At 40.1% G+C, this 25,409-nt stretch overlaps 1 protein-coding gene across 7 annotated transcripts in view; it reads right to left on the bottom strand.

Annotated features, from left to right (window-relative positions):
* ERBB4 (erb-b2 receptor tyrosine kinase 4) overlaps positions 1 to 25,409 on the bottom strand; it is a 605,788-nt gene that overhangs the window by 116,599 nt on the left and 463,780 nt on the right. For 2 of the 7 annotated variants that reach the window (XM_061459538.1, XM_061459553.1), the window contains exons 16-20: positions 24,775 to 24,819; positions 24,580 to 24,654; positions 5,010 to 5,142; positions 2,878 to 3,000; positions 2,232 to 2,330 (exon numbers count right to left, since the gene is read on the bottom strand). In XM_061459538.1, the coding sequence (XP_061315522.1) occupies positions 2,232 to 2,330; positions 2,878 to 3,000; positions 5,010 to 5,142; positions 24,580 to 24,654; positions 24,775 to 24,819 (475 nt within the window). The remainder of the gene's footprint in view (positions 1 to 2,231; positions 2,331 to 2,877; positions 3,001 to 5,009; positions 5,143 to 24,579; positions 24,655 to 24,774; positions 24,820 to 25,409) is intronic. The other 5 variants (XM_061459561.1, XM_061459577.1, XM_061459545.1 and 2 more) reach the window with 3 other exon arrangements.

Raw genomic sequence — 25,409 nt, forward strand, 5'->3', positions numbered from 1 at the left:
AGCTGTTTTTAACCAACAGCAACTATTCATAACACTCTTTTACTGGAATCACAACAGATGCATTTTGCTTTCACATGTACGCTTAAATTTTCCTCATAATGCTCTTTCTGGAACAGAGAGGAGCAGTCACATTAAAACCATTGATCATTCTCTTTAAAACAAGGTGGGCTGCTTCAGGGAATAACTGCCTAGCTTAGGAGGTGAGGATGGCAGAAATGTATGAATGATTGTCTGAGCAGCTATTTCAAAAGAATGAAATTAAATCATCTTAGCAGAGGATGTTACAGACCACTGTGCCTATATCAAATGCAGCATCGATGCAAAGCATCTTATTTCTCCTATTGTCATTATCAACTAATGATGAAATCCAATTCTTCAAGTTATTATTAACCTCTAAGGACAAAGAAATAACTTTAACTTCTCTCACCTTGTTACAACAAGGTCAGAGCCTAATGAGAAACTGTTAATTTAAAGAGAAACCATTCCTAGTGTGGGTGTACCTTACATAGCTGAACTCCCCGGAGTGTCCATAAAACCTTCCTAATTTCTGAGCCATTTATCAGCTCTTATGATGCGTACACCGGGGGGAAATGTGGTCCAGTGAATTCTGTCAGCTGATCAAGCTGAGCTATGAAACTTCACACAAGTAAATTTGTTTCTGACCAAGGATCTTACATGTTCTTTGTAGAGTGCTTCAAGGTTAATCAATACCAGAGGAGGAGATATCACTATTGTTTTGCTATCAGCTCAGGGGTCAGATCCTCAGCTGGTGGGATCCTCCAGCAGCCTTGCACTCTCTGCATATCCACTTCAAAACATGCTGAATACCAGCTCTCCTCTTTCTGCAGCTCTGTCATTAACAATACTCTTGACCATTATTTTTTTCCATTAAGCAAACATCTAATACTCTTTATCCCTTTAGTGCAATTCATTCCTTTTGGAGAAGGCCAAAATGCCTTCTTTTTGTGAAATTTGTGCACAATGATTATTTAAGGCCATCAACATAAATGTGCAGTGCTCTGTAGAAAAGCAAAGGAAATCCCTCCCTCTGTACAGCCTTTGTTCAATTGCTTAAGAACTCACATGTGGTAATTTGTCTGAAATACCTAATCCACAACTGTTCATTTCTATCCATTTCTAGATGGAAAAATAGACTATAACAGGCGTGCATTCTCCTTGTGGTTTACACTCATTAATGCTAACCAAATTAAGCCTATACACTGAACACACCCTCAAGACTTACAAATCCTATGCAATTTACAAGCTCACAAGAGGGATTTACTAAAAAGTACAAATGTCCATCATTTGTCAAAAAATGTCACTGAATGGGACATGCACACTCACAGTGTCAGTGAGGCCTGACCTTGACACTGAGCTAAAAACTGTGTGAACAGAGAGCATTCATTAAAATGATGATCTTGACCTCCTATTAACAATATTTCAGATTAGTAAACCAAACGGCCTTTAAAATCCAGCATTCTCCTCACTGATAGCTTTGCTGCTGCTGACAGCTCCAGACTCGGTGCTTAGTTCTCAGGAACACTGAAGCAGAAGAAAGCTGAGGTTAATTTCTGTTTCTGTGAGTTCTGTACCAGTGAAGACTCGCACACATGGTAAGATGCTCCCTTACAACTCCTCCTCTCATTTTTCTCCAGCTTCTCTGCCATGGAAAATAAAATATCTAGCATGAGTCAGTGAAGTTCCAGCCTTCCACTGATGGAACAACTATTAGGAAGAAAACCCCAGGCATCTTAAGGTCCATCACATCTGCATAATAAAAAAACCCAGACCTTCATTACCATGGCACTGACTTTACCCTGGTAGCCCAGGGTTCCAGAAAGAAATTACCTACATGGTGAGCTCTTACAGCTTCAGAAAAGCGGCACTGACCTACCTGCAGCTGAGGTGTAACCTTGGTTGGTTGGTTTTGTTTGTTTGTTTGAATTTGCTGCAATAGAGAATGATATGCTTTAATACCGAGACAGCTTCTCAAAGACTAAGAGGAGGGAAATACATAAAAAATCTCCACAGCTGAGTTTTTGCAGGGACATGATATTGTAGTACTTATTGAACATCAGCACAATATTGGTCCTGTGTACAAGCCTACCTCTACTATTTAAATGAGGAAAGAAAACAGGCCGAAATTCCTCCTTACAATCTCTGTGGAATACAGGAAGACAGCTCCTTGCCCCACAGACAACACTCAAAGACACTGATCATCTCTTACTTACATCCATAAACTCCACATTGGCTTTTGGACCAGTGGTCTCATTAAGGATTTTAATAGCCACAGGAATCTTTACAGTTTCTCCCTCAGGGACCCAAATACCCTAGAAAGAAAAAAAAAAAAAAAAAAGATGACAGAAGACTATTAAAACAACAATCATAAAAACTGCATTCAGAATTACAGTTCCTTTTGATGCATCGTCACATTATGCAGATGAGTTTTGAACCTCAGAAATAAGAACGCACAAAGCTCCAAAATAATATATCCCATAAAACAACTTCTTACAGCAAAAGTATATCCTTATGTAAAAGGAAAGATCTTGTGAACGTCCTCATCAGGCCCCCTTGATTTTCTTTTCTACATTCCTAGAGAGTAATGTCAGCACATGAATGATGCACATACTTTTTCCACTGACTATTGATTCTGACGAAATTAAATATCTGGACTTTCTATCTGGATTCTGATGCTAAACTCTCGGAATCCATCAGTAAAGTCTCAAAACTGATTATTACAGGTCATACTCTCATGCAGGAACAGGAGGTTGCTGCACTGACCTAACTCATCTGCTCTACTTAAATGGAAGAAACAAAATGTATTACAGTTTAGCTAATGGCTAATGGAACTCACTGCTGTATAATGAACACTCTTACCTTGTAGACAGTTCCAAAGGCTCCAGAGCCAAGAACCTTGACTCGTTTAAGCTCAGTTTCCTTCAGGATACGAAGCTGTGCTTGGTTAGGTGCTGTGCCACTTGGAGTCAAGGGTTCCACAAGCTATGAAGGAAAATCCAACAGTCTTAAATATTTCAAAACCCATCAGAAGTTTATACTGAAAACAACCAATCCAACTAAGTACTGGACTAAGACAGTGGTGGGGTCTATCGACCATTGATCTGCCAGCTTGAAGAGGGATTTCTCATCTACAAAACCAAGAGATGTGGTAAAGAAAATTCTCACTCAACATGCAACAATTTCCACCAGAAATTGTATGATGGGATTATGAACTAGAAATTGAACTGGTATCACAACAACACACCCAAGGACTCCTGCTAATGGAGGCAGTACAAATATTTTCTACATGACAGAAATACAGCATTTATTATCAGGGCACCACATTCTATTTTTGCCCATTTTATTGTCTTTTAACTTGGCCATATTTCTTTTTAATAGCCCTGACTTAATGGCTCATCGTGTTCCTATTCTGTTTTGGGGAAGGGAACTTCTGTTACACCACACGGGAGGACAGCTGTAAGGAAAAGAAACCTCTTATAGCAGACCATTAATTTATAACAGCCACTAATTTGCTAAAGAAAAAAGGCACAATTAAACAATTTTCTCAAGATGCCCCAAGAAACTTTTCAAATGAACCACAATGGCACAGTCAGTTAAAAGTGTTCTCACATCTCAACGTTATACTGTCTCTGCCAGAAAAACAGTGCTTCTTTAGAAAGAAATACACATGGACAGGACAAGTCTCTAAATGAGGAGAAATAGCCTCTTCCTTTACAGGAGAAGGAAAATAATTTAGGGTTACTCCTACTTGAATTGGTTTGAAACCACCACAGCATTTCAAAGTTGTCTGTTTCCAAGGCTAAATGCACCATCCTCTGCAGTTTGAGAACTACTCCTATGGCAGAGCATCATGAACTACTGAATTAGCTGACCAGACTAATTAGTTGTGTTTAAAAATACCAGTATCTGGAAATTATCAGGGTAAGAAAACAACAAAACCGAAGAGCAGCAAGTCAGGTTATCACTAAAATAATGTGTGCTGGGCCTTTTTTAGAGTCATTTCTCTTTCCTCCTTCCTACTTTAGATGTCCAGTATTTACACCATGAAAGAAAGGTTTACTGTAAAACAAAGTAGACAGACTGGCAGCACATGTCTGTATTTTCAGTTTGTGAAGGGTGAAAACAATTTCTGTGCCACTGTCCACCAACACAGGTATGGCAAGGAGAAGCGTTGTGGGGGTCTAAAAAAGGGCTTGTAGAGTTTTATAGAGAATGATCCATAGTTTGTAGAGTTTTATGGAGAATGATCCATGAAAGAATAGGTCTGGTACAGCCTCCAGCTAGAAACAGAAACTTTAGCTGAAGTTATAGTTGCTTGTGTGTTTGTCTCTGGATTCTCCTGATGTAATCTTCATTTTCTAAGCCAAAACAACAACTTTCCCACATGTTCAGTAGAAGGCCTTGGTCCCTCAGGAACTACTGCCAGCTGCAGCTTTTATCCGACCAAATGGAGACTGAGAGCTGGACTTCAAAGCAAATACTTCCTAAATGCTTAAAATAATTTATGCTTAAGAAGGGGCTAGTACACTGGCAAGGCACTATTGAGCTTTCTATATAGATGAACAGTATTTAGCAAGCAATACAAATTCTACCTAGGTATAAAGATACTCAGACAAACAGACTGAGGATGCATAAATCATTTGTTTCCAGGCTCTACGGTGGAGATGAGCGTGAGCAGGACTCTTGGAAAAGCAGCTGCTAATTCTACTGAAGAGCCAGGTTCATCTGACCAATCATCAACTGAAACAAGTTCAGTTCAGAGAAGGATGGGAATTCAGAAATCTGGTGGAACATGCCTTTGTGATTATGTGGATCTTTTTTTGGTCTTCAGATACCATGTACCAAAAACTACCATCTTCAAATAGCTCCATTCATCCCATCAGTTCAGTCCTGCAGAGGTTAGCAAAAGGCTTTCCTACAGAGGTGAAGAACTGAGCATCTTGAATAGAAAAGCAGAACAGCTCTACCTATATTTTCAAATGCAGCCTCACCTCAGTCTCCAGGAATCTCCGCAGTGCTCTCTTCTTCTTAATGCTTTTGCGCCGAACGTACACAGCAAACGTCAGGCCCAGAATGACGATGATGAAGAGGCCACCAATAACTCCAGCAGCGATCAGAGGGGTTCTAGCAATCAGAATCACAGACTTTATTTTTAGGTAGAGCAAGAGACCAAAGAATGGTTGGGTACATAAACCACAATACTTGGAAGGCCTATTAACTGCCTTATGACCAGGATTTCTAAGTCAGTCCAAACAGGAAGTCAGGGGAAACACATTTACATATGGTACTACTTTTCTAGTCTTAATCAATACACCAGTTCTACTTTCTTCAAACCGCCATGCACATGTGAGGAGTCGTGTGGACAAGGAGAGACAACATGCACTTTGATGGCAAACACAAATCTGCAATGGCAAAGTGAGGATACAGGTATCTGCAGTTTTCCTGCAGGAGCTTTAGCTATGCTTACCCTTCGGCTCCATCTAGGTTAACTCATGGGCTGGGGGATTTAGGGGAAAACAGACTACTGAAAAATACCCAAACTACCACTGTCACCTTCCTGTCTGAGTATGGAAGAAGGGAGAGGCCACTTCAAATGTGGTGTTTCATAGACATATCTGGAGGTGTCATATTCATACACCTTACTCAAGTAGAGAGTATTTACATTTAAACAAGACAACTCATGACTAGAACCACACACCCTCTTGCGACTCATTACTATTACACACAACATTTTGGTCAGGAGTTACGATTACACCCATTGGTTTTGCTGTGGCTCTTCAGCACAGCCAAATCCCAGACCAAAAGACTCGTGTGTTGGAGCCAAAAACCTCCTGTGAACAATGCCAAGCAAGGCTCAGCTTTTGCAACAAGACCTGTCATCCCCCCACTACTCTTTTCAGCTTTCCAGGCTCTTGAGCAGCATGAGCTACAACTACTACTTTGTTTTTTCCATAGCGATAGGATATAGTAGGCTGGCATCACGGTAGACACTATACAAGCACAAACCAAAAAGACTGTCTCAGAGAGTCACTCTGCCTTAGGTGCCCACATTTGGAGGTCGCCTACACAGTCAGTGGAGAGAAGCAAGCTCTCTCTGAAGAAGCCAAAGCAGTAGGTGCTCTGATGCAGTCTTCTTTCTGCCTGCTTCATCTCTAAAGAGTGGGCAGCAGCCTCCAACCCAGACGCTTACATAAGGCATTTTCACAGCATCCTGACATAAACACACTCACAGCATTTAAAATGTCTCCAACAGCGGCTGGAGAGTAGCTTAAAAGACAGGTAAAAACAGACAGCAGGACAACTGCAGATTATAAACGGTGCCAAAACCACTGCCTGGTAGCTACAGGAAACAGGTTAACTACTGTCAAGACTGTGGAAATATCACTGCTATGTTTTAACAGCCTTTCTTGGTTATTTCTGAGTGATGATGAAAGATACATTATGGCCTACTAATAAAAGTGTACCACACAGCTACTGAAATTTTAAAGGACTCTCCCACAGAAATAGCAATTTGATTTATCTGACCCTTTATTCTTCTTTTTACATTCTACCACAAAGCAGAGCAGTGGGAAGCAGTACCATCTAACTTGGTTTGCTATATTAAGGTGTCTGCTTACCACTGAGTACCATTTTGAAGCCCATCTCTAAACTGTCCTGTCTGTTGTCACTGCAGTTTGTTTCAGAAAGGTCTTTAAAGCAGACAACCTGGAAACATTTCAGTCAGAAACCAGAAGATATGTTTCTGGAGTGCTCCCAACGTGCTCCAACCTCTAACTGGCATTAAAGTCCATAGGATTAGACTACAGCTAACCCAAAGAAATACCCCTTGCAGCAAATATAGCCTAGATGTTAGGACCATTACATATTTCATCTTCCAGATCCAATCCCATTGTGTCACTCACTTCACATTAATAGAGACAAAGCCTCATACTCCCACATCTACTTATTAAAGCACTGTGCTTAAAGCACCACTATTATGTTTGTCCAGGGAAAACACATTAACCTTACGCATCACTGTAAGGCCTGTTACAGTTCAAAGACTTTATGATGGAAACTATAAAGCCTGCAAATAAAGAAAGCCAGATGCTGTCCGGCTGTGAAACTGATTATGATGTTTGGGAAATAGAAGTCCAGTACCACCTACTCCTCAGGCAGAGACACTCCTCCTTCACCTACTTTGGCCTTAAGATACATTACCCTTTCTAATTACATTGGTTACTAAGCTCATTTTGAGTGCAAAGCTCTAATTAAAGGACCTGGCACATTCACCCAAAACAACGCTCTTCATTTGCATGTGCTTTCCATGATGCTGATGCAACAAACTCTTTAATAGGCAATTATCAAAACCAGTGGACATCAAAAGATTCTATGGAGCTAACACTGATTAATGCTCTTGAGTAGAGGAGTTTTCTTTTAAAGCTGTATGAGCAATCATGCTAACATCACCAAACAACAGACTGACGAAACAGACAGGAGATCTCTCAGCTTTAAAGTGCATATTAATAACAATCATAACAGCTGTCAAAATAAATAGAGTTACATCCCAAACAATGTTTACATGATAGACCATAATAAGGAAATGGTTCCAAAGGAGACCTAACATCTAGTGAAGAAAATAAAATGAAGTTACACATTCCTTGCAGCCCTTTCATTGTTATAGAGTGCAAGATGAAGCTTTATGCTCTATCGTGATCCTCTCACTGACTTTAAAAGAAAGTCTTCATCTTTTTAGTAGTCAAATGAAAAAAGGCAAATAATTTTCAGAACCTTCACCAAACAGGCATTTAGTCATTCACGTGAAATACACTGTAACTGCATTAAAACTGAATTTTCAGAAGGTAATCCTTTAAACACACTATTAAGCAAGATTAAAATGGGAGTGTAAAAGGAATGATACAGCAGGTGAGAAAAAACACATTTAAATGCTAAACAAATAATTGAAATACAGAAAAAGTTCTGTTTTCAACTCAGTGATCATTTGCCTTCACTCCTATGTCCACTATCCTTGCATAAGAATCATCACACACATCACAGACCGAAATGGCTGATGCTGTGATTGTATACCATGCAGCTTCTCCTCACTCTGCTACTCAGCTAAGCCCCAAAGTCAACAAACATGTGTTTTATTTGCTACCCTACCAAATGACAAGTCACTGCCTTCAGTGCTTTTTGGCATCACTGTTGCTTTCAACCACACACGGATTATTTTCCAAGCCCAGATTTCCAGGTGTTACCACCTTTGGGTTAGTTTTACTTGTATTTGTTAGGCTGAATCTGCCTTTCATTCTAATATTGTCAATTCTGCTGTATCATTCCTCTACTATTTTCCTGTTTCCAGTGTCTTCTATTTAATCCCCTGGTGAACATCATTTACATGCTGTTTACCTTTCTTTTGCCTAATTGTTAGGGTTGTTTATCAAGGACCCCTGCAAGGTGGCACTGATCAGAGACGCTGCTGAAGACACAAAACCTTTCTCCCATTTTGTTTTTTTAATCCACTCCTTTCTTTCTTTTTGCATATGCACCTACTATCAAGGGTTCAGCTTCACATACAGCTGGACACACAGATCTCCTTATCTCTAAGGCATTAAGGGCTTAAGCCACTTACATTTTCATTACGGTACTGTCCCAGACGACCTCTGTGAATGCAATTTGCCCACCTCAGACTACTGTCCTCTTAAAACTAACTCCATTTAAGTTAACAGGAGCAATGTTGTTGCAGAGACAAAAGTTTCACTACCCCTCCCCTCTTCCCCCCCCATGTTGTTAGAAGTAAGAAGCCCCATTTGTCTGTTAAGGCTCAGCAAGGCTAAAGTCAAGCAAAGAAAGGTAGCTCCGTATCAGTCAGGCACAAATAATGACCAGGCAAAAGTCAACCCTAGATCACACTTCTTTCACCTCCACCACAAACCCAATAGGAAACACCTGATAAAGTCACTACTTCCCTTTAAACACTGAAAATCTACTCCAGAGGATGAAAACAATCTCTGTCTCTGGACTTCCAGGCTCATCAGATAGACTGAGCAGTCCAAGAAATATGACCCTGAATCATAATTCACCCCCACAGAATGAATTTGCTGTCCCCCACTGCTTCCCTCAGCTGAGGACAGAATACCCTATTAATAACTGTAGAAGGTGCATCAGGGGAGGCAGTGGGAGGGGAAAGAAAGAATAAATAAAATCACAATATGGGAAAAGTCCCGCCTTTTAAACAGGAAACTGTGCATCTGTGGCTAAAAGTTGCAGGGAAGACCCTAGTATTCCCTTAAATGAATAATGCATATTTCTTTCTAAACATGTACTGTGTTTTCATGTTTAGAAGCATGCAACACCCATTCCCACATACCACAACTGAGGCAAAAAGTTCTAAGTTAGTATTCTAAGATGGACAAGGATGCACAACAGAAGGGCTCGTATCATTCCATCCACTCCAAGGCAATTTGCAATTCCCATGGTGCTTTGAGATCAGGTATTAAAGCCTAATTACTGATGCAGATGAGTACATGGTCTCATACTATTGACTGGTGAGTGCAGCAGAAGGGGAAAGGAAAGAGAATGAGGGTCCGTGGAGTAAAGCTGAGAAACAACGCTCATTTTTGTACATTTGGCTTTAAACCACGTAATATGATAAGTAAATAAATCGAGCTTTGAAGCTGAGTTGTTTGAGGGCGTTAAGTTCCTGCCTTGACCTTCCACACCTTTATCTATATATCCAAATAGGATTCATGACATCCCTGAATATGAGCTAAGCAGCTGCTTCCTGTAAATCAAAGCATGATTTTTTCCTGATGGACAGTTCATATGTTCTGCATCCCTCACCCTTCCCAGCAGTGGGGAGTTCAGCCGACTTTGCAGCTGCGCTTTTGAGATCTAACGGATTCTGCTAATCCTGGAATGGTAATCTTAGTATATAAAATATACAAGATAAACAACCAGACTGGGAAGCATATTTGTGTACATTTTAACAGCTTCTCTCTGCTGTGCAGCACTCCCCTGGCAGAGCTCTACAACCACAACTGCCAGAGTGTTCATGAAACGGTGCTCCCCAGGGGTGGGAAGAGCTCATCTAATGTTATTCACATTAAGATGTGCTTTGCTTTCTATTTTTCTTTTGCAAGAACAAGGCTCCCTTCCTCCTTTATACACCTGTTCTGAGGCTGTTTGAACACTGGCAAATGCCAACATTTTGGCAGATTAGGAGTTTTTATCGTGTAAACACAATTTTAACTCCCAGCTGATCTCACGATTACTACCAATTCTGACTTTAATCTAGAAGTGGGCAACCTGCATTCCACTGTCCTGGCAACGAGCTGTCATTATACTCTGGTGGCAGGCAGTTCTAGCAATAACTTTTCAATATGCTGAATGCCCATAATGTTGCAGTCAATGTCCAGGTCCATTCAGCTGTTAAACATCAAACAGGTTTTCACTATCTCGGGTCAAAACTGCCTTTTTCTTTACCCACACTGGTTCATACATTGAAGCCTTCCTCAAGTAAGTATTTAAGGACGTTTCTAGATCGCTGTAGTCCAGTTACCTGTATGCTCAAAGTTTCTTCACCAGCTTTGCCACATAAGAACATGTGCAGAACTGAGACTTGCAATCTCTAATTGACAGTGCACACCCTTTCCCCCTCTACTGTACCACTAACCAAGATGCGCTGTTGAGAGCAACAATTAGGATACATCAAAATATTTAAGACAGTTAAGAACTTGCACAAGGACTTTGTTTTGAGGCTTGCGCTTTAAGTAAAAAGATCGATGTTCCTTGTAAAATATGCCAAGTCAGGCACAATACAATGTAGATTGATTTACTTGTGACAGAAAGGCAGTTAAATGCACTAGATTGGACCTGCCGGTGAACCCAGTTCACCAAGTAAAACAACAATCCTCTTCATAAACTTGCCCATGTTCTTTGGGAAGAGTAGCATTTTGCTTCAAATAAAGACAACCAGATCTGTAATGATCATGGGTGCTGACGGACTGCTCTGAAACTAAGCCCATCAACATTAGCCCAAAGAGTTTCTCTCTGCATAAAGTATTCCTGTTAGAAGCAATAAAATTAGCCTGCTTCTCAGCAACCAGCTGCAGTGAACTGGCTCCAGGATTATGTCTGTGTACATGAAATTATTAATAAGAAAACCTGCTTTTCTCAAATAGAAACATAAAGCACATTATGATATTATATGCTGAGAGACTACTTTGTCTGGTGGCACTGCTTTCTATTCATTAACTGTCAAATCCCAAAGTACGACAGAGCAGCACAGTCTGGGACAGTGTGTTACATCGCTTGAGGAGCTGGAGAAATACAAGGTAGTGCCCATATTAAATGAGTAGGGAGCCAAAATATTCAGCGGGAGCTGGGTCACATAGAGAATACAAACCCTAGCACAAAATTGGCTATTGAAACTGTGTAGGAACATTCCTTCACTCTGCAGCAGGTGTTCAGGGCAGATTTTTATAACATTTTCTTGACTGCTACATTATGATTTCTATTATATGTTCCAGCAGACGCTGGCAGGCCAATTACCTTCACCCTCCGTTCTGCACATCTTCTCAAGCAGAAGGCTGATCTCGAGCCTAAATAGCACAGAAACTATTTCAAACACATCCTCTCCTCCCTCCACAGCTTTGCTCCACCAGTGACTGTACACCTCAGTGAATACTGCATTAACAAGCATTCACTAACATTTCAGGTGGCAGCTTGAGTCAGTCTAACGCATGATGGTTTTTCTTTACAGTTAACTAACAATTATGCAGATAGGGGTATGTTTGGAAAAAACAATCAGATCTCTGAGGACACACATTCATGATGAATTAGACAGTCATGACTTTGTTCTCTAAAATACCTGGTACCCAATATTTGGTACAAGACATGGAGGGAAATTCACTTCAGTTTAGTAACTCAAAATACAAAGAACAGAGAACAGGAAGGGATGTTTGAGAGTATTTTAAACAACAGGAGGAAACCTGTTAGAATAACTGTGCTCTTCCTTCTGCTATTTTTAACAAACACTTTCCAAATTGCAGTGGTGGAAAAGTGCTTGTCATTCATCTGAGTTTCACTTAAGCATTTGCTGAAATTGAGCAGTTTAACATACCAAATACCCAGGAGCTCCAGGAGTATTTCACATTAGGGACCCTTCATTTGGTGACCAACTCTGAGATTCTGTCCTGGATTTCCTCCTTTTGATGTCTTATGACTTTATGCTTCTCCTTTGTGAGAACAGATTCCGTACATTAAAAAGATCCCTAATTTCTGTTGGACCACTTCTGGACCAACTCTGCATCTAGACTCCCATGAGCCACCTCACCAAGGAGAGCAAGCCTTTTCAAATGAGTGAGCAGTCACGCTAAGGTTCAGCACTGGACATTGGCAGGAAGAAAAACAACCTCAGAAACATCATCAAAACAAAGATGGGACATGATAAACTGATGAGAACAGAACTGCCACACTGCGTTGCCAATCTTCAACTTTCTGGTCATATACAATCATTTCTTTTGTGGTAAATGTAGAGCTTACATGGGTTTCAGCTGGGCTTTTTTTTTTAACAAGTGGTGGTATTGAAGCCATCTTTTGGACCTATGTTTGAGACTAAAGTTAGAATGCATGGAGGATTTCTGTAGAATGTGGTTGGAAATATGCCCCCATATATCCTGCATGTATTACAAACATTGATATATACACACATCCGATTAACATTTTTTCCTTTAAAGCCTAAATCCAAATAGTAACACTTTGTTCTGCACTGGTATAAATGTATATATAAATATAGCATTTGAGACATTTATTGGAATACTAGTAATGGCCATGATGCTGTTAACTTCAACATATATTTTAGCTACTCCTCATTTGAGTTCTAAATATGCAGAATTTATCTTTGTGGAGCACAGTTGGGAATAAATGCAGTCAGTGCTCATAAATATCAAAGAAAAGCAATGGTAGGTAAATAGTGGGGTAGAAGGAATTTCTTTCTGAGTGTGCCTGATACCGCTTTCAGATTTATCACTAGTCTATTACAAGGATAGAATTCTGTCTAAATGTCTATACACACATTATATCTATCATTATAAAATTCCATTTGATTATGGGGAAAAAAATCACATGAAACTGAGGCCTTCCTTCTGACACAAGGCTTATACAAGATCATCTCCTCTACAATAACATGCCCCAAAATTCTTCTGTGTCCCTAGCTTATCTCCCAGTAGTTCTAATGTTACCAAGTGGAACAGAGAGAAACTCTGGTGTATCTTGCAACTCCTCTTTGTTCTAATCATCATCCCACTGCCAGCATTTCCCCAGAGGCCATTCAGGAAAAAAAAGTTCAACTTTTAAGTCCTGAACCCACTCACCTTTACTCCTCTCCTCTGTACCCACAGCCACCCAAAGGAATCTATTTTGCTTCAGTGGCTGAAAGTGAGCTAAGGCAAACCAGTATTTGTGAATATTATCCTCATTTTCTACTCTCAGCTCTGCTGAGGATTTTTTTTTGTGTCTATGTACACAGCAACCTCCTATCATCTTGATAGTCACAGATGTGACTTGATTAGAAAAACAGCTTGTGTCCATGGTGAGGATACTGCTCAGAGTAACCTAGACTCTGTAACAGCTGTTTCATGATGATTATTTTGCAGTACAGTATGGCCCACATAAAGGCAAATGATAATTTAGTAAAACAGCTCTTCCTTCTCCCAAATTTCAGTATGAAAGAACATCCCAGAATTTATTGCAGATACCGCCTTTTCTATGCATCTTATATCCTCCTCTCCCAATAGCTGCTCAACTCCCAGAACAGAGCATGCTGAGAATCTGGGGAAATCATGATCCAGCTTTAAAACCTCTTCTTCGTCTTTCAGCCACAACCCCCTACCTTCTCTCCACCCCACCAAACCTCCAGACCTAAGCACCAACCTCTCTGGCAGACAGTGGGTCCTGCTCACTTCTTGTGCCTTTATGTTTCACAGCTTCTGAAGCTCATTAAGGCTCAAGAAAAACAGAAGAGAGAAGGCTCAGACATCTTTTTTTTCCCACCTCTATCAGAAGGGAGCATGAAAAAGTTTATGAAACTAGCTAGAAAGAATACACACAAACATACTGCTACTGCTATAATTTTGGCTCGCTGTCTTAGTAATTGCCTTTTCCTCACTAGAATTTTCCTGAAAACGGGAAGAGCTTCCTTATTTTAAAAAATCCCTTGATAAAAAGGTGACTCAAACATCCCAAAGTTTGGAATTTGGAGCCTGAGCCACTGGTCGATCCAGGAAATCAAAGCAAAGAGTGCTCATGCAAAGCTGCAGTGAAGACAGCACTGAACTGCATCCATGTCATTTACATGCAGAGGATATTGCTGCCACAAAGGAGGGAAAGACGTATCTACAGGAGAGGGGACTATTATAAAGCTAGATCACTATCCCTTCAATCTGTTCTTTGTCTATTACCCTCACTGTGATTGTGACTATGCATATTAACAACCAGTGGCCCATTTTTAATGCAGGAATACTTTCTACTTGTTTTTTCTTTCCCTGCATCAGACCATTCTGGGCAAGGAAAGCTGTAATACCTCAAATACAGATATTTTCCTTCAGGAAGGCTATTCAGTCAAATAAAGTAATGCCCACTGATGCAAACCATTGAAATAAACTGAAAAATACACTATGGGCTGATTCAAGCCTGCTGGGAATTTAGAAGAGACCAGTTTGACCACTGCCACACTGGTGAAATGCCCAACTAGAATTAGTCCTCTTCCCTCCAGTCTACCAGGGCATTGTTGTCTATTTGCTTCTCACCAACCAGCCTGCAGGATTCTATATCATGGTCCATGCTCCCAGGATTGATTTTCAGATTGATTTTCAGATTAACATGCTATATTGCCAAGAGTAGGGATTGCAATGTCTCATCTCCTCTTCAGCATGACCTCTACAACTATACTCAGCAACAGGGACATCAAGCCTCCAGGTTCTAACCAGGTTTGTTTATCTGGAGCAAAACAAACGGCAACAACTAATTAAAACCACATTCTCTATCCTTTTGTTTGCTTCTAATTTTCCACTGTAACTTCTTCTTTACACCAGTGCTGCTTCTCAGACTCTGTGCCTCCTAAGAATTACCTGTGTTACTTAATCTCAGTAACATATCTAAACATCATTAGGTTTACTACAAGTAGACAGCTGTGAGTTAAGTCGAACAGCGAGTAAAATCACAAACATGCAATGAAAAGCCAAGCAAGCATTTTAAGAGGCGAGTAACACCTTGGTGCATTCCTTTGGTGGCCTGTGTTTTTAGTGGACAGACATACTGGGAGTTTAAGACAAATCACCTGAAGAAATGGTTCACACTTCTTAGTCATTTGCATTTCAGACAATTTTCTTGCCACTACTACCACAAAAACTTCATCTAATTTACAAATGAGGAATTATATCATGTCTGGATCATGTTTAACCAAAGGCTGGCCTTTGTCCTGATGATAAGGGTGAATCTGTTCTCAAATTTCTGCATAAACATCCCAGCTCTTCAGGATAAGCTGCTGCAAACTGTCAAGAGATGTACCAGAACAGACAAATACACAGTAAGCTCCTCATAACTCTCTGCCAATGAAAAGCTAATCAGAACTAGCCAGCACCCAGTTTTCACATTACCCCCATTCTTTCCTTGCCTGTTTGAGCACCTGCTCAACCTCAGATAACTACAGAAATTACTTGCATTATCTTCTCTTGATTAAACAGCCAGTATGTCTGCAAAAGAGCTTGTTCACCACTGTGGAAAGATGTTGTCATCAAACCTTTACAACAAACTGAAAAAAACATGAAGTTTTTTGACAAAAGTGCTGTCATCACTACAGAAAACTTCACTTTCAAAGGTAACACACAAATAAAACCAGTATCTAGATACCACACCTTCTAAAACTTCACAGGACCAAAGACGTGGTTCCACCAAAGCATCTTCCAGGAAAGGAAGGGAGGAACAATAAGAGGGAGAAAAAGAAAAGACAAGAAAAAGAAGAATCTGCACTGCAGAACACTACAAGATACTTCAGTACTTCACTAGTATCTAAGGCTTAGAGAACCCTATAGAGATAGACAAATTTGACCTCCAAATTTACATCATTAGTGAAGAAATACAGTAATGGGAACAATTTGCCTTCAGCTGTAGGACATCAAACAAAAATGATGAACCACTGACACACAAAAAATGCTACTCTATTTATTCAAAAGAAATCTCATTCAAGTGAATACAGGCACAAATGCAAGACAGTTCAGTCAAACAGGTAAGATCTGAAAGAGTTTCTCCTCTCTGGTAGCAAAGGACAGTCTGAAAACTTAGAATTCTAACTGCTAACCAACAAGGATAAGCCAGCATAACAGAAGCCTTGAGGAAAGTCATGTGGAACTCTCACTGTGCCTCACCATAGCTGACAGAAACTAAAGCCCAGTATTCAGCAGCTAGATTTGCTTGTCTGTGTCCAACTCGGTACTAGGAATCAAAATTCAAATGAGGAACTCTAGGTCCTAATCTTACAGCATGAGCCAAGAGCTGATTGTAGGTGGAAACTATCATCTCGGACATGAAAGTGCTATGTCACACACTGTAAACAACCACTCAAGGAACCAGCGAAATCCTCTGGCCTGAGTATCCCTACAACACAGCCCACGGCTTGGCTCAGATCCATCATGCTTACAAGAGAAAGTTCCAGGCTTGATTTTACAAGTCTAGTGCTGGAGAAAGGAACATTAGCAGGAAAAATCATTCCAGGCATTAATAATCCTCATTAGATAATGCACTGGCATTTTGTGGCTTTGCATGTGTCTTCCCTCAGATTTGACCCGTTTCATTAGTTCACAGCTCCTGTTCAGTCTGCTAGACCAGTACCATCTTTAAGCAAATTTTTGTTCCTTATCTATCTACTTTTAGATGACAGTTAGGCTCTACACTTCAATCTTCAGCCAAAATAAGCTTTAGCTGTCTGAGGTCTCAAACTTCTTCACTACAAGGCACAATGTGCAAAGCTTTAATTATTGCTGGTGGCTCTTTCCTAAAGCGTGTTTAACATACGGTCCTAAGGAAACAGTCTTTCTGAAGATACAGGGTCTACATTCTTGTCCACCTCTATCCACTACCATTACAACAAGGTAGAGAAGAGGCAAAATATCTCTATTTTACAGAAAAGAGATGGAAAGTAAGCTGAACTAATGGAGAGAGGGCACGGAATGAGAAATGAGTTTAGTATTAGGCCCTCTTTCCCACTACAATTTGAATGTAGTTATTTGAAAGCCTTCATACAAAAAGCCCAAAGGCACAGAAAATTTACATGACATTTTCCCACTCTGTTACTTCACTTTACAGCATGACAGGAAAAAATTATAGTAAGATAAAGTAATTTGGTCTGATGGCTCAATTTACTAATACTGTATTCCTGCATGGTTTCTGCTATTAGTGGCAATGCTTCCACTTTTGGTAACTGCTGCAGTACAACTTCCCACGTGTGGCACCAATGGACAGAAGCTTGTTAATTCCTTCAAACCTACAGCTTGTTTTATAAGTTTACCCTTGCGCTTGCAGGCTACACACTGGTAAAACTGGACCCTGTGTTACCAAATTCAAAGCTGGTATTTCAATTGCTGCAAAAAAAACAAATGAAAAGACCCCTTGTGAACTGTATTATCAGCATTAAGAAGTTATCTGCTCTTTTTGATCTAATGCTGGTAAAACTGTTGCAAATTAACTGATAAGTAGAACCTACGCTTTTGTGTGCAAAACAAAAAAGGTAATGGCAATTGCAGAGTTCAAGTACAAATTCTCATCAGCATCAAGTCATTCCGCCAAATATTTAACTGGTGTTAAATAGGCAATGGAAAAGTATGCATGAGAGAATATTCCGGCAAGAGCACTTCATAGATACCAGAAAACAAGAAACCTATCCCAACCCAAATGTGGTCGATTGCATGGCTTGACATACTAACTTTGATCTGAAGAGATCTAATTAAGCAGGTTTGACTCTATACATGCAACACAAGCACATCACTACCTGTCTACTGTTCTAAACATGCCAACCAAGAGCTTCCCATTTTATGCAAGAATTACAGCTCCTTTATTATCTGACATGTCACGGTGGGTAAGCCGGAACACAGAATTAAGTCTTGCCTCAACTCAAATACATTTGTCACGTCCACTGTATACATACAAGAGTGACAAATCCTGCATTACACAGGTAGACTGAAGTAAGGCTGCAAGCTTTAGTTCTGATTTACTGTATGTTAAATATTAATGAATTATTAAGGAATCATTCACTGAGGTTTAAACAACACTACCTCTTATGTATTTCTAAAGCTCTGCTAATGTATTTTTAATAACAGATAATTTATAACAATATTAAATCTAAAGTAAATCCTCATTTCAAGCCATAAAAGAAACCTATTGGAGAGTGATGAGATATATACTGTTGGTCTATAATAAGGTCACTTCTTCATTTTATTTCTGCATGATATACCACTTGCGTAGCCAAACCAGCACAGACACATAACACAAAGCTTATAAAGCCCGATCAGGAATAAAAGCAGGGGCCTCTGCAATAGGGTTCTGTGTTGCTTTCCATTCTAACAGTCCATTTTCAAACTGCATTTCCTAATGCTTCTTGTCCTTCAGCAGTGACCTACCGTGTCTGGCTTAATCACTTATTTTTTCTGCTCATTGTTACAGCACAAATAATTTAGTTTTCTGAACAAATAATCTTCTTATTCTAAATGTATCTGAAAATCTATTTTGCAGCTCCAGTGCTTGGTAAATATGGTGTTTAGTACATGCTGTATATTTTCCATGACATGCTTCATAACACTGAGAAGCTTGCTGTTCAAGTGGGTCTGAACCTATGCATACAGTTCATCATGTTGGACCTTACACTGAAGCCACAGAGGGGAAGGACTTCATCAACACTTGGCATGAAGTTCTGGATGACAGAGATACTACGAAATTCATGATAAGCCAACCAAAGGCAGGAAGTGCCTGCACCTGTTCTGCGATAAACCTGCTCGCTTGCTTTGTGAGACTGGGTGCTAATGTCTATTGAGAGCTCAGTGGCTGAAGAAGGCACAGGGTTGGGACATACCAAATGAGACAGTAATGACTGCCACACCTATATCCACAAGAAGACATGCATTTCTCTGTTTCATAAGCACCACTGCACGATCATGAGTCTTAACTAAACCCATCAAACTCTGCTGAGAAACTGGTCTATAAGCATCAACAATCTCAACATACTGCAGGAGTGTTTTGCTCGTATTTCACTCCTTGTGTAACAAACTACTAGAAAAAACAGATTTCTGGCCTTATTCTCTCCTTTGCACACTCAACAAGATCCTCCAACTACTGAAGCCACAAACCAGATTTTAAAAAGCTCTTGCATGACAACTGCTTCTAATTTTTTCACTCTTCCAGCCTTAAGAGTTTATTTCTCTTTGTACCAGCAGAATTTACCAAGTCCTCCCATACTATGAGACCACACCAGCCAGCCCTGTTGAGTAAAGCAAATGAAGTGGAAACCTTCAGAGATCCCACACAAATCTTTCTGAACAGAAGTTTTAATACAATGAGAGTTTTTTTATCTGTGGCAGAAAAGAAGGAAAACCTTACCTAGCCCCTTTCCTAAGGAAACCAGTTTCACTAAGAGGGAGTTGTGAAAAGTGGGAGAGACCAAGAAATCACTGCAGTTACTTCCATTCATGTCACAGGGGTACTCAAAGCATATTCCTCCTAAAGCTCCAGGCAGTGAAATGCTGTGACAACAGAAGTGCCCACAGCAAAGGTCTGTTTGAGAACCAGTTCAGAAGCAGCAAGTTCTTGCATAGAACAGGAATTTTTCTATCGGCATGTCCTAAACAGATGAAGGGTAAGCTCTATCCAAGCCACAGAGGCAGGATCAGAAACAGCCTGTTTTTCTAGTCTTACTTCTTAATAAAAATAAATCTGTTTCTTCCACTGCTCAATTCTAATACAGCATCAGAAAGCTCCATATTAAGTGTCTCTAAAGAGTAGCATCTTTTACCAATCAAGTAACGTAGCTTAGTTTATACTTAGATCCTATTTTAGCTCTTACTTTAGAGATTCTCTTCCTCTTCCCCTCCAAAATGACCATAATTGTACCTATAAAAATACAGAGCATATGGAACGCTTTCCTCCAAGCAATGGAACAGAGTGCCATAAAAGCAATGAACATAAGCAGTTTATTAGAGGTGGATTCCCTGCCCCATCATCTACTCAGAGCTGCTGTGAAATTCTATTGAAGTCATACTGTGCAAGGGTACAAAACAGCTATGAAAGAATTTGCCTGCATTACATAGGGTTTACTGTTAATTGGCTCTTGTACACACACGCAGTACATAAAGACTGCTTTTTTCTTTGTTTAGGAAGTGATGATGTGTTAAGAGGATGTCCTTTGTTGATATAAAGCTCACATCAGGATTGTAATTTGAGTTAACATCTACACGTCATTTTATGTAACCACTTGACAATGGTGGTCCTGGCTAATTAGTTTCTGTTAGTTAAAAGGGAAATGTGAATGACATTTTCTTAGGGCATAAAGAGAGAAACATTGGCTTACTCAGACTAATAACATCAAGGTGCTAGTTCTTTCCTGTCATATCCACCACATGCTTCTGATCACATTGTCAGATCTGCAATCTCTTACGCACTGGAAAACGGAACCTTCACTCCTCCTTTGATGATCTCTTCTCTCTTAGTATTAACCTGAATGAATCACAGGAAGGATGAACTCATCTAAAAACTGTATTTGAAGTAAAAACTTTGTCTACAGCCTTGCTTCAAGAACAGAGTTAGCCAAACTTTTCTGGTGCACTTGGAAGCAGTGGAGTGTGGAAGAGCCAGCCTTCCATGACTGCCCAGACTCATTTTCTTAATGAACAGCAGAGTATTACTTTTACTGTTTTGCAACCTCCCTTTCAGGCAATGCTTATCCAAACCCTTGAAGCAGCCCTCTCTTTGCCCTCTGCTCCAGAGCTAGTAGGTATGCTATTCCACTTGAAGAAGCCACCATCTACAACTGCCAGAACAAGGAGTGTCATTCTAGTAAGGGATGGGAAAGGAGGACAACTAATTCCTTTGGGCACCCTGGGAAATTCAAGCCACCATCTGCTTTCCATCTTTGCTTTAGTGATTTCTAGGAAATTTCGATAAAGAGGAACCCAAAGTGACGTCTTAAAGTAACAATCTAGTACCTATTCCTCTGACCCCCAAAAGGCAGAGAACAACAGGAAATGCTATGAGCAGCTAGAAAAGCTGCAACACAAGGCTCTTGTCTCCTCTCTGCTCCCTGAGCTGAGATTCTCAGCACAGCAGGGAAGGAAGGAGACAGAAAGGACAAGAAGCAGAAACATCAGTTACATGCCACCTCACATAGGGCATTCTCTGCTGGCAAGGCCTGTCCCATTCCTTCTGGCCTCTGTATCATCTGAGCAGCCTGAAGAGGTCAGCCAGAAAACCTGCTCAGCAAACTGGCTCCGTGATTCAAATGAATTACAACCAGACAACACTGTGATAGCAGCGATATGCATTAAACATGGTACAAATACAGACGATGTCACAAATGTGAGGAAAGGCTCTTCCTGCCATATCATTTCAACCACAGTAAATCAAAAGCTACAATAACAATAAGCAGAATTTGCAACTAACCAGCAGCAGAAGAGGCACTCATTTCTCCTGTGACTTCTACATCTTTACAGTTTGAACTTTTCCTGGCAGTTAGGAATACAGTGAAAGCCTTTGTGAACAGAAGCTCAACACATCGAAAATAAACATGGGTCCTCACACGGAAACAAAAGAGGCACATGAGATCCAGGAAGTAACCTAACAGTCACTTGATGAAGTCTACTATCAAGTAGTCTAGAGGAAAAGGGATAAAATAGCCTTTATTCATGGCACTGGGCTGGAAATAAGAAAAGGGTTTCCTCCATCCGTTTGGATGGAACTCTACTGAAGCTACAGGCTTTTAAAACCCAAAATACCTATGCAGAAAGATATACAATCCAGAAGTGAGGATTTTTTTCCCTACAAAATATAAGGGACCAAACATAAGCAGAAAAGCTGGAGTTTCTCCGGTCACCTGGAAAACAAGCCATGTGATGCACATCTGATTCATCTTTATTAAACACGACAGTAAGAATCCCTTTGCTATTCTACCAGACTCTTACAAAAACCCTCAAGTCAATGGACCATGGCAAAACCAATTTGCAAACTGCAAAACTGGAAAGAAAAGCCCCACTGGTATGAAAATGGAAATAAGTGAAGATGAGAAATATCTCATTGTTTCCGGTTAGAGCCCTGCTCTCACTTCCAGCTGCCTAAACAGCAGAAAACTCTGCCCTTCAACCCACTGCTAGTTCACATCAGCGGAAGAAATTCAAGTCAAGGGATAAAGGTAAACCTGACTGTTAATTGCTTAAAGGTCTGTAAGTCTAGGGAGGGCGCACAGTTGTTAAAGGGACATGGAAAAGGTTCTATCTCAAGTGAAACACATCCATTTTTTATTTACACCCCTAACATAACAAAAGCATCACTTTGCCAGTGCAGTTTTCGCCATTTTTAGCCCAAACAAAATGAAGCATTTCCAGACACACAAAAAAAGAATTTAAAAGCACAATTTCACTAATCTAATAAAGGCATGAAATTTCCTTCCTTGGCTTAAAAATGATGGAATACACATACACTGATACTTAAACATACTGCAGTAATTCTCCTAAAATAAATTCAGGAACAAAACAAAATAAAATCCATCACATGTAAAGGAAGCACGTGAGGCTCTTCCCCTCTGACTGCGTGGAGCTGGATATCTTTCACTTGAGCAGAGTAAAAGAATGGCTTTAATTTCCATCCCCCTTAATAATTTGCTTTAGAACCTTGACAGTGAATTCAAGGAGACAAACCCCACTATTTACACAACATAAAATACCAAATAGGCATTGCCTGCTGACATGTGGCTTAAACCTGGCACCCCACTAGACAACATTTTATGTTGTGCCATCATGTTTGAGGTCCCACTCCTTTAATTCCACTTTTAAATACGTGACCCAATCTAACATCCAGTGTGATTAACAGGAGTCTTTCCATCAAATTCAGAGGGTATTCGGCAGTACCTCCAGAGGCTTTACTCCTACCTGAACATTTTTCATGCAAAGGCAAGTTTTGGAGTTACACCACTGAATTCAATGAACAAGGTCTGGCTTTTGGGCTAACAGAGGAAGCTAGAGCAAGCAGCCTGGCATGCTGTAAGAGAGTTACACTACACCCAGCGAGCCGTCTTCCTAGTATAAAGCCCTCATATTCCCTCAAACACTGATTAAAAATCCAACTTGTTTTTAAATTGGTTAATAAAACAGAACTTCAGCATGGCCTTTGTTCTCTGTCGTTTAGTAAGCCCCTTGAACTTAGAATACTACATGTTCTGTATCTGTGCTTTGAATGAAGCACAAATGGAGACCTTTAAAACCAACTGTTTATTTTGGGTGGCTCAGTTTGGAAGAGTGCATCCACAGAAGTATTTCAAACTGGATATCCCAGACCAGAAATATTAAAACAACATACTGAAATATTCAAAACCTCCTTCATTGGGTCCATGAATTAAGACAGAATTGATACCGATTTACTATACTGATTAATACAAATATACCATTTGATAGCATTTACAAAGTATTGGTTTTCAAGTCTAAACATGTTCTCTGTCAGCAGTTAGAAACAGGAATATTCACATTAGGCACACAACTAAGAAGGAAAAGCATCTTAAAATCTTTCTTTCAAAGACAAGGAAAACAGCCAAAGTAAAATCCTTAATGAAGTGAAGTTGATTGAAATGATCTATTTTTTCATCCAGTCTTAGCTCAGGCCAATAATCCCAAAGCCTGGAAGTCATACTAACCAGTTTGAATTCGAACATCAACTGAATGGCAATAAGGGCTTTCATGAAAAAGAATGCAGAGTGTAACTGCAATGTTTTGGGAGTCTTCCTACCTTCATTTGTTTTCATCATCATTACTGAAAAATAAACCCGAAGCAAGGTTAGGATTTCTCTTTTTCCTAAAGAGAAGGAAGAAAAAACCCAAACCAACCCAATCAAGTAATAGTGTTGGGTGAGTTAAGGAGGAAATTAAGTTTTGCCGAAACATTTACTTTTTCCCAGAGAAGTATGGAATGAAAAGCTTCATTTGCTTTTAAGCACTGCCTTGAAGAAAAAAATGAATAAAAAGGGAAAACAGTGAATTCCAATTTAGCCAGTTTTCACCATGTTTACTTTGAGTAAAACTGCATCAAGAAACACGTGTGTCTCCAGAAAATGCCAGAATTAAATCCTTATTGATTTCACCTAAAAAAGGCATTTTCCAATCAGCCTGAACAATTAAGATATTGAATAGGCTTTTCAGAAGGAAAAGTAAATTTGGATGTTCATATCTCACTTCAGGATGAATTATATTCTCCCTGTCATTTGTATTTCTGAACAAACTGGATAGTATAACATTCCTGTGGTAACCCTGTGTGCAAAAATGGAGAAGTGGTGGATGTTACCTAGCATGTTGTGGTAAAGTGGACTGTCGTGTCCATGGATAGTAAATGCAGTCATGACTAGCGGGACCTCTACACCTGCAGGCAATTACAGAACAAAAGATGTCATTTGCCATTCACAAGGACATGCACATGCATTCGCCCTTGTCCACACGTGGAAGATGGAAGACACACAGGGAACGATCACTCAGCAAGTACCTATCCATCAGGCCGATGCAGTCCTCAAGACGTGGCCCGATGCACCTGCAGCAAATCCAAATTGAAAATAGGGAGAGAAAGAGAGAAATCGGTTATTTACAGATCCTATATACAGCAGGAATCCCCTCTTTGTCACAAAATCTTAATTGCAATTCTCAAAAGAGACCCAAGTCACCACAAAATTATAGCCTGTGATAAAAACAGGCTTGCAATGGGAACACTAATAGCAACAGCACTCCAAGGTTGGACATATCTTGGCTCAAAGGCAGGTTTCAGTTGCATACGTGGGAGTCATGACAATAGAGCTGCTTTTTCTGGATGTTGTCTGAATCATCAAACCAGTGATTACTGCACAGAAGCTGCTCATTTGCAAGAAGAGACCCCCAGGAGCACAACACAAAACCTTCTTGCTTTCTGTAACTGATGCAATTGTTCATTCTGCTCTAAGCTCCCAGTTCAGGCAACTCTAGTAATATTTTGGAAGCTGACGGTACTTGCATCAGGCAAACCCAAAGATGAACATCCAACAGCAAAAATCAGAGCAAAACAGTATCTGCTGATTCAGGCGTTTTATTCTGCTTTCTTAGGTGCTGCCAAAAGTCCTCCACCTCCAAAAATCAGCAAGCGCTCATCAA

The sequence above is a fragment of the Pezoporus flaviventris genome, unplaced genomic scaffold (assembly GCF_033815535.1).
Source record: "Pezoporus flaviventris isolate CSIRO_AGI_PZ_B2104156 unplaced genomic scaffold, CSIRO_AGI_Pfla_v1 ptg000001l, whole genome shotgun sequence".
Lineage (NCBI taxonomy): Eukaryota > Metazoa > Chordata > Aves > Psittaciformes > Psittacidae > Pezoporus > Pezoporus flaviventris.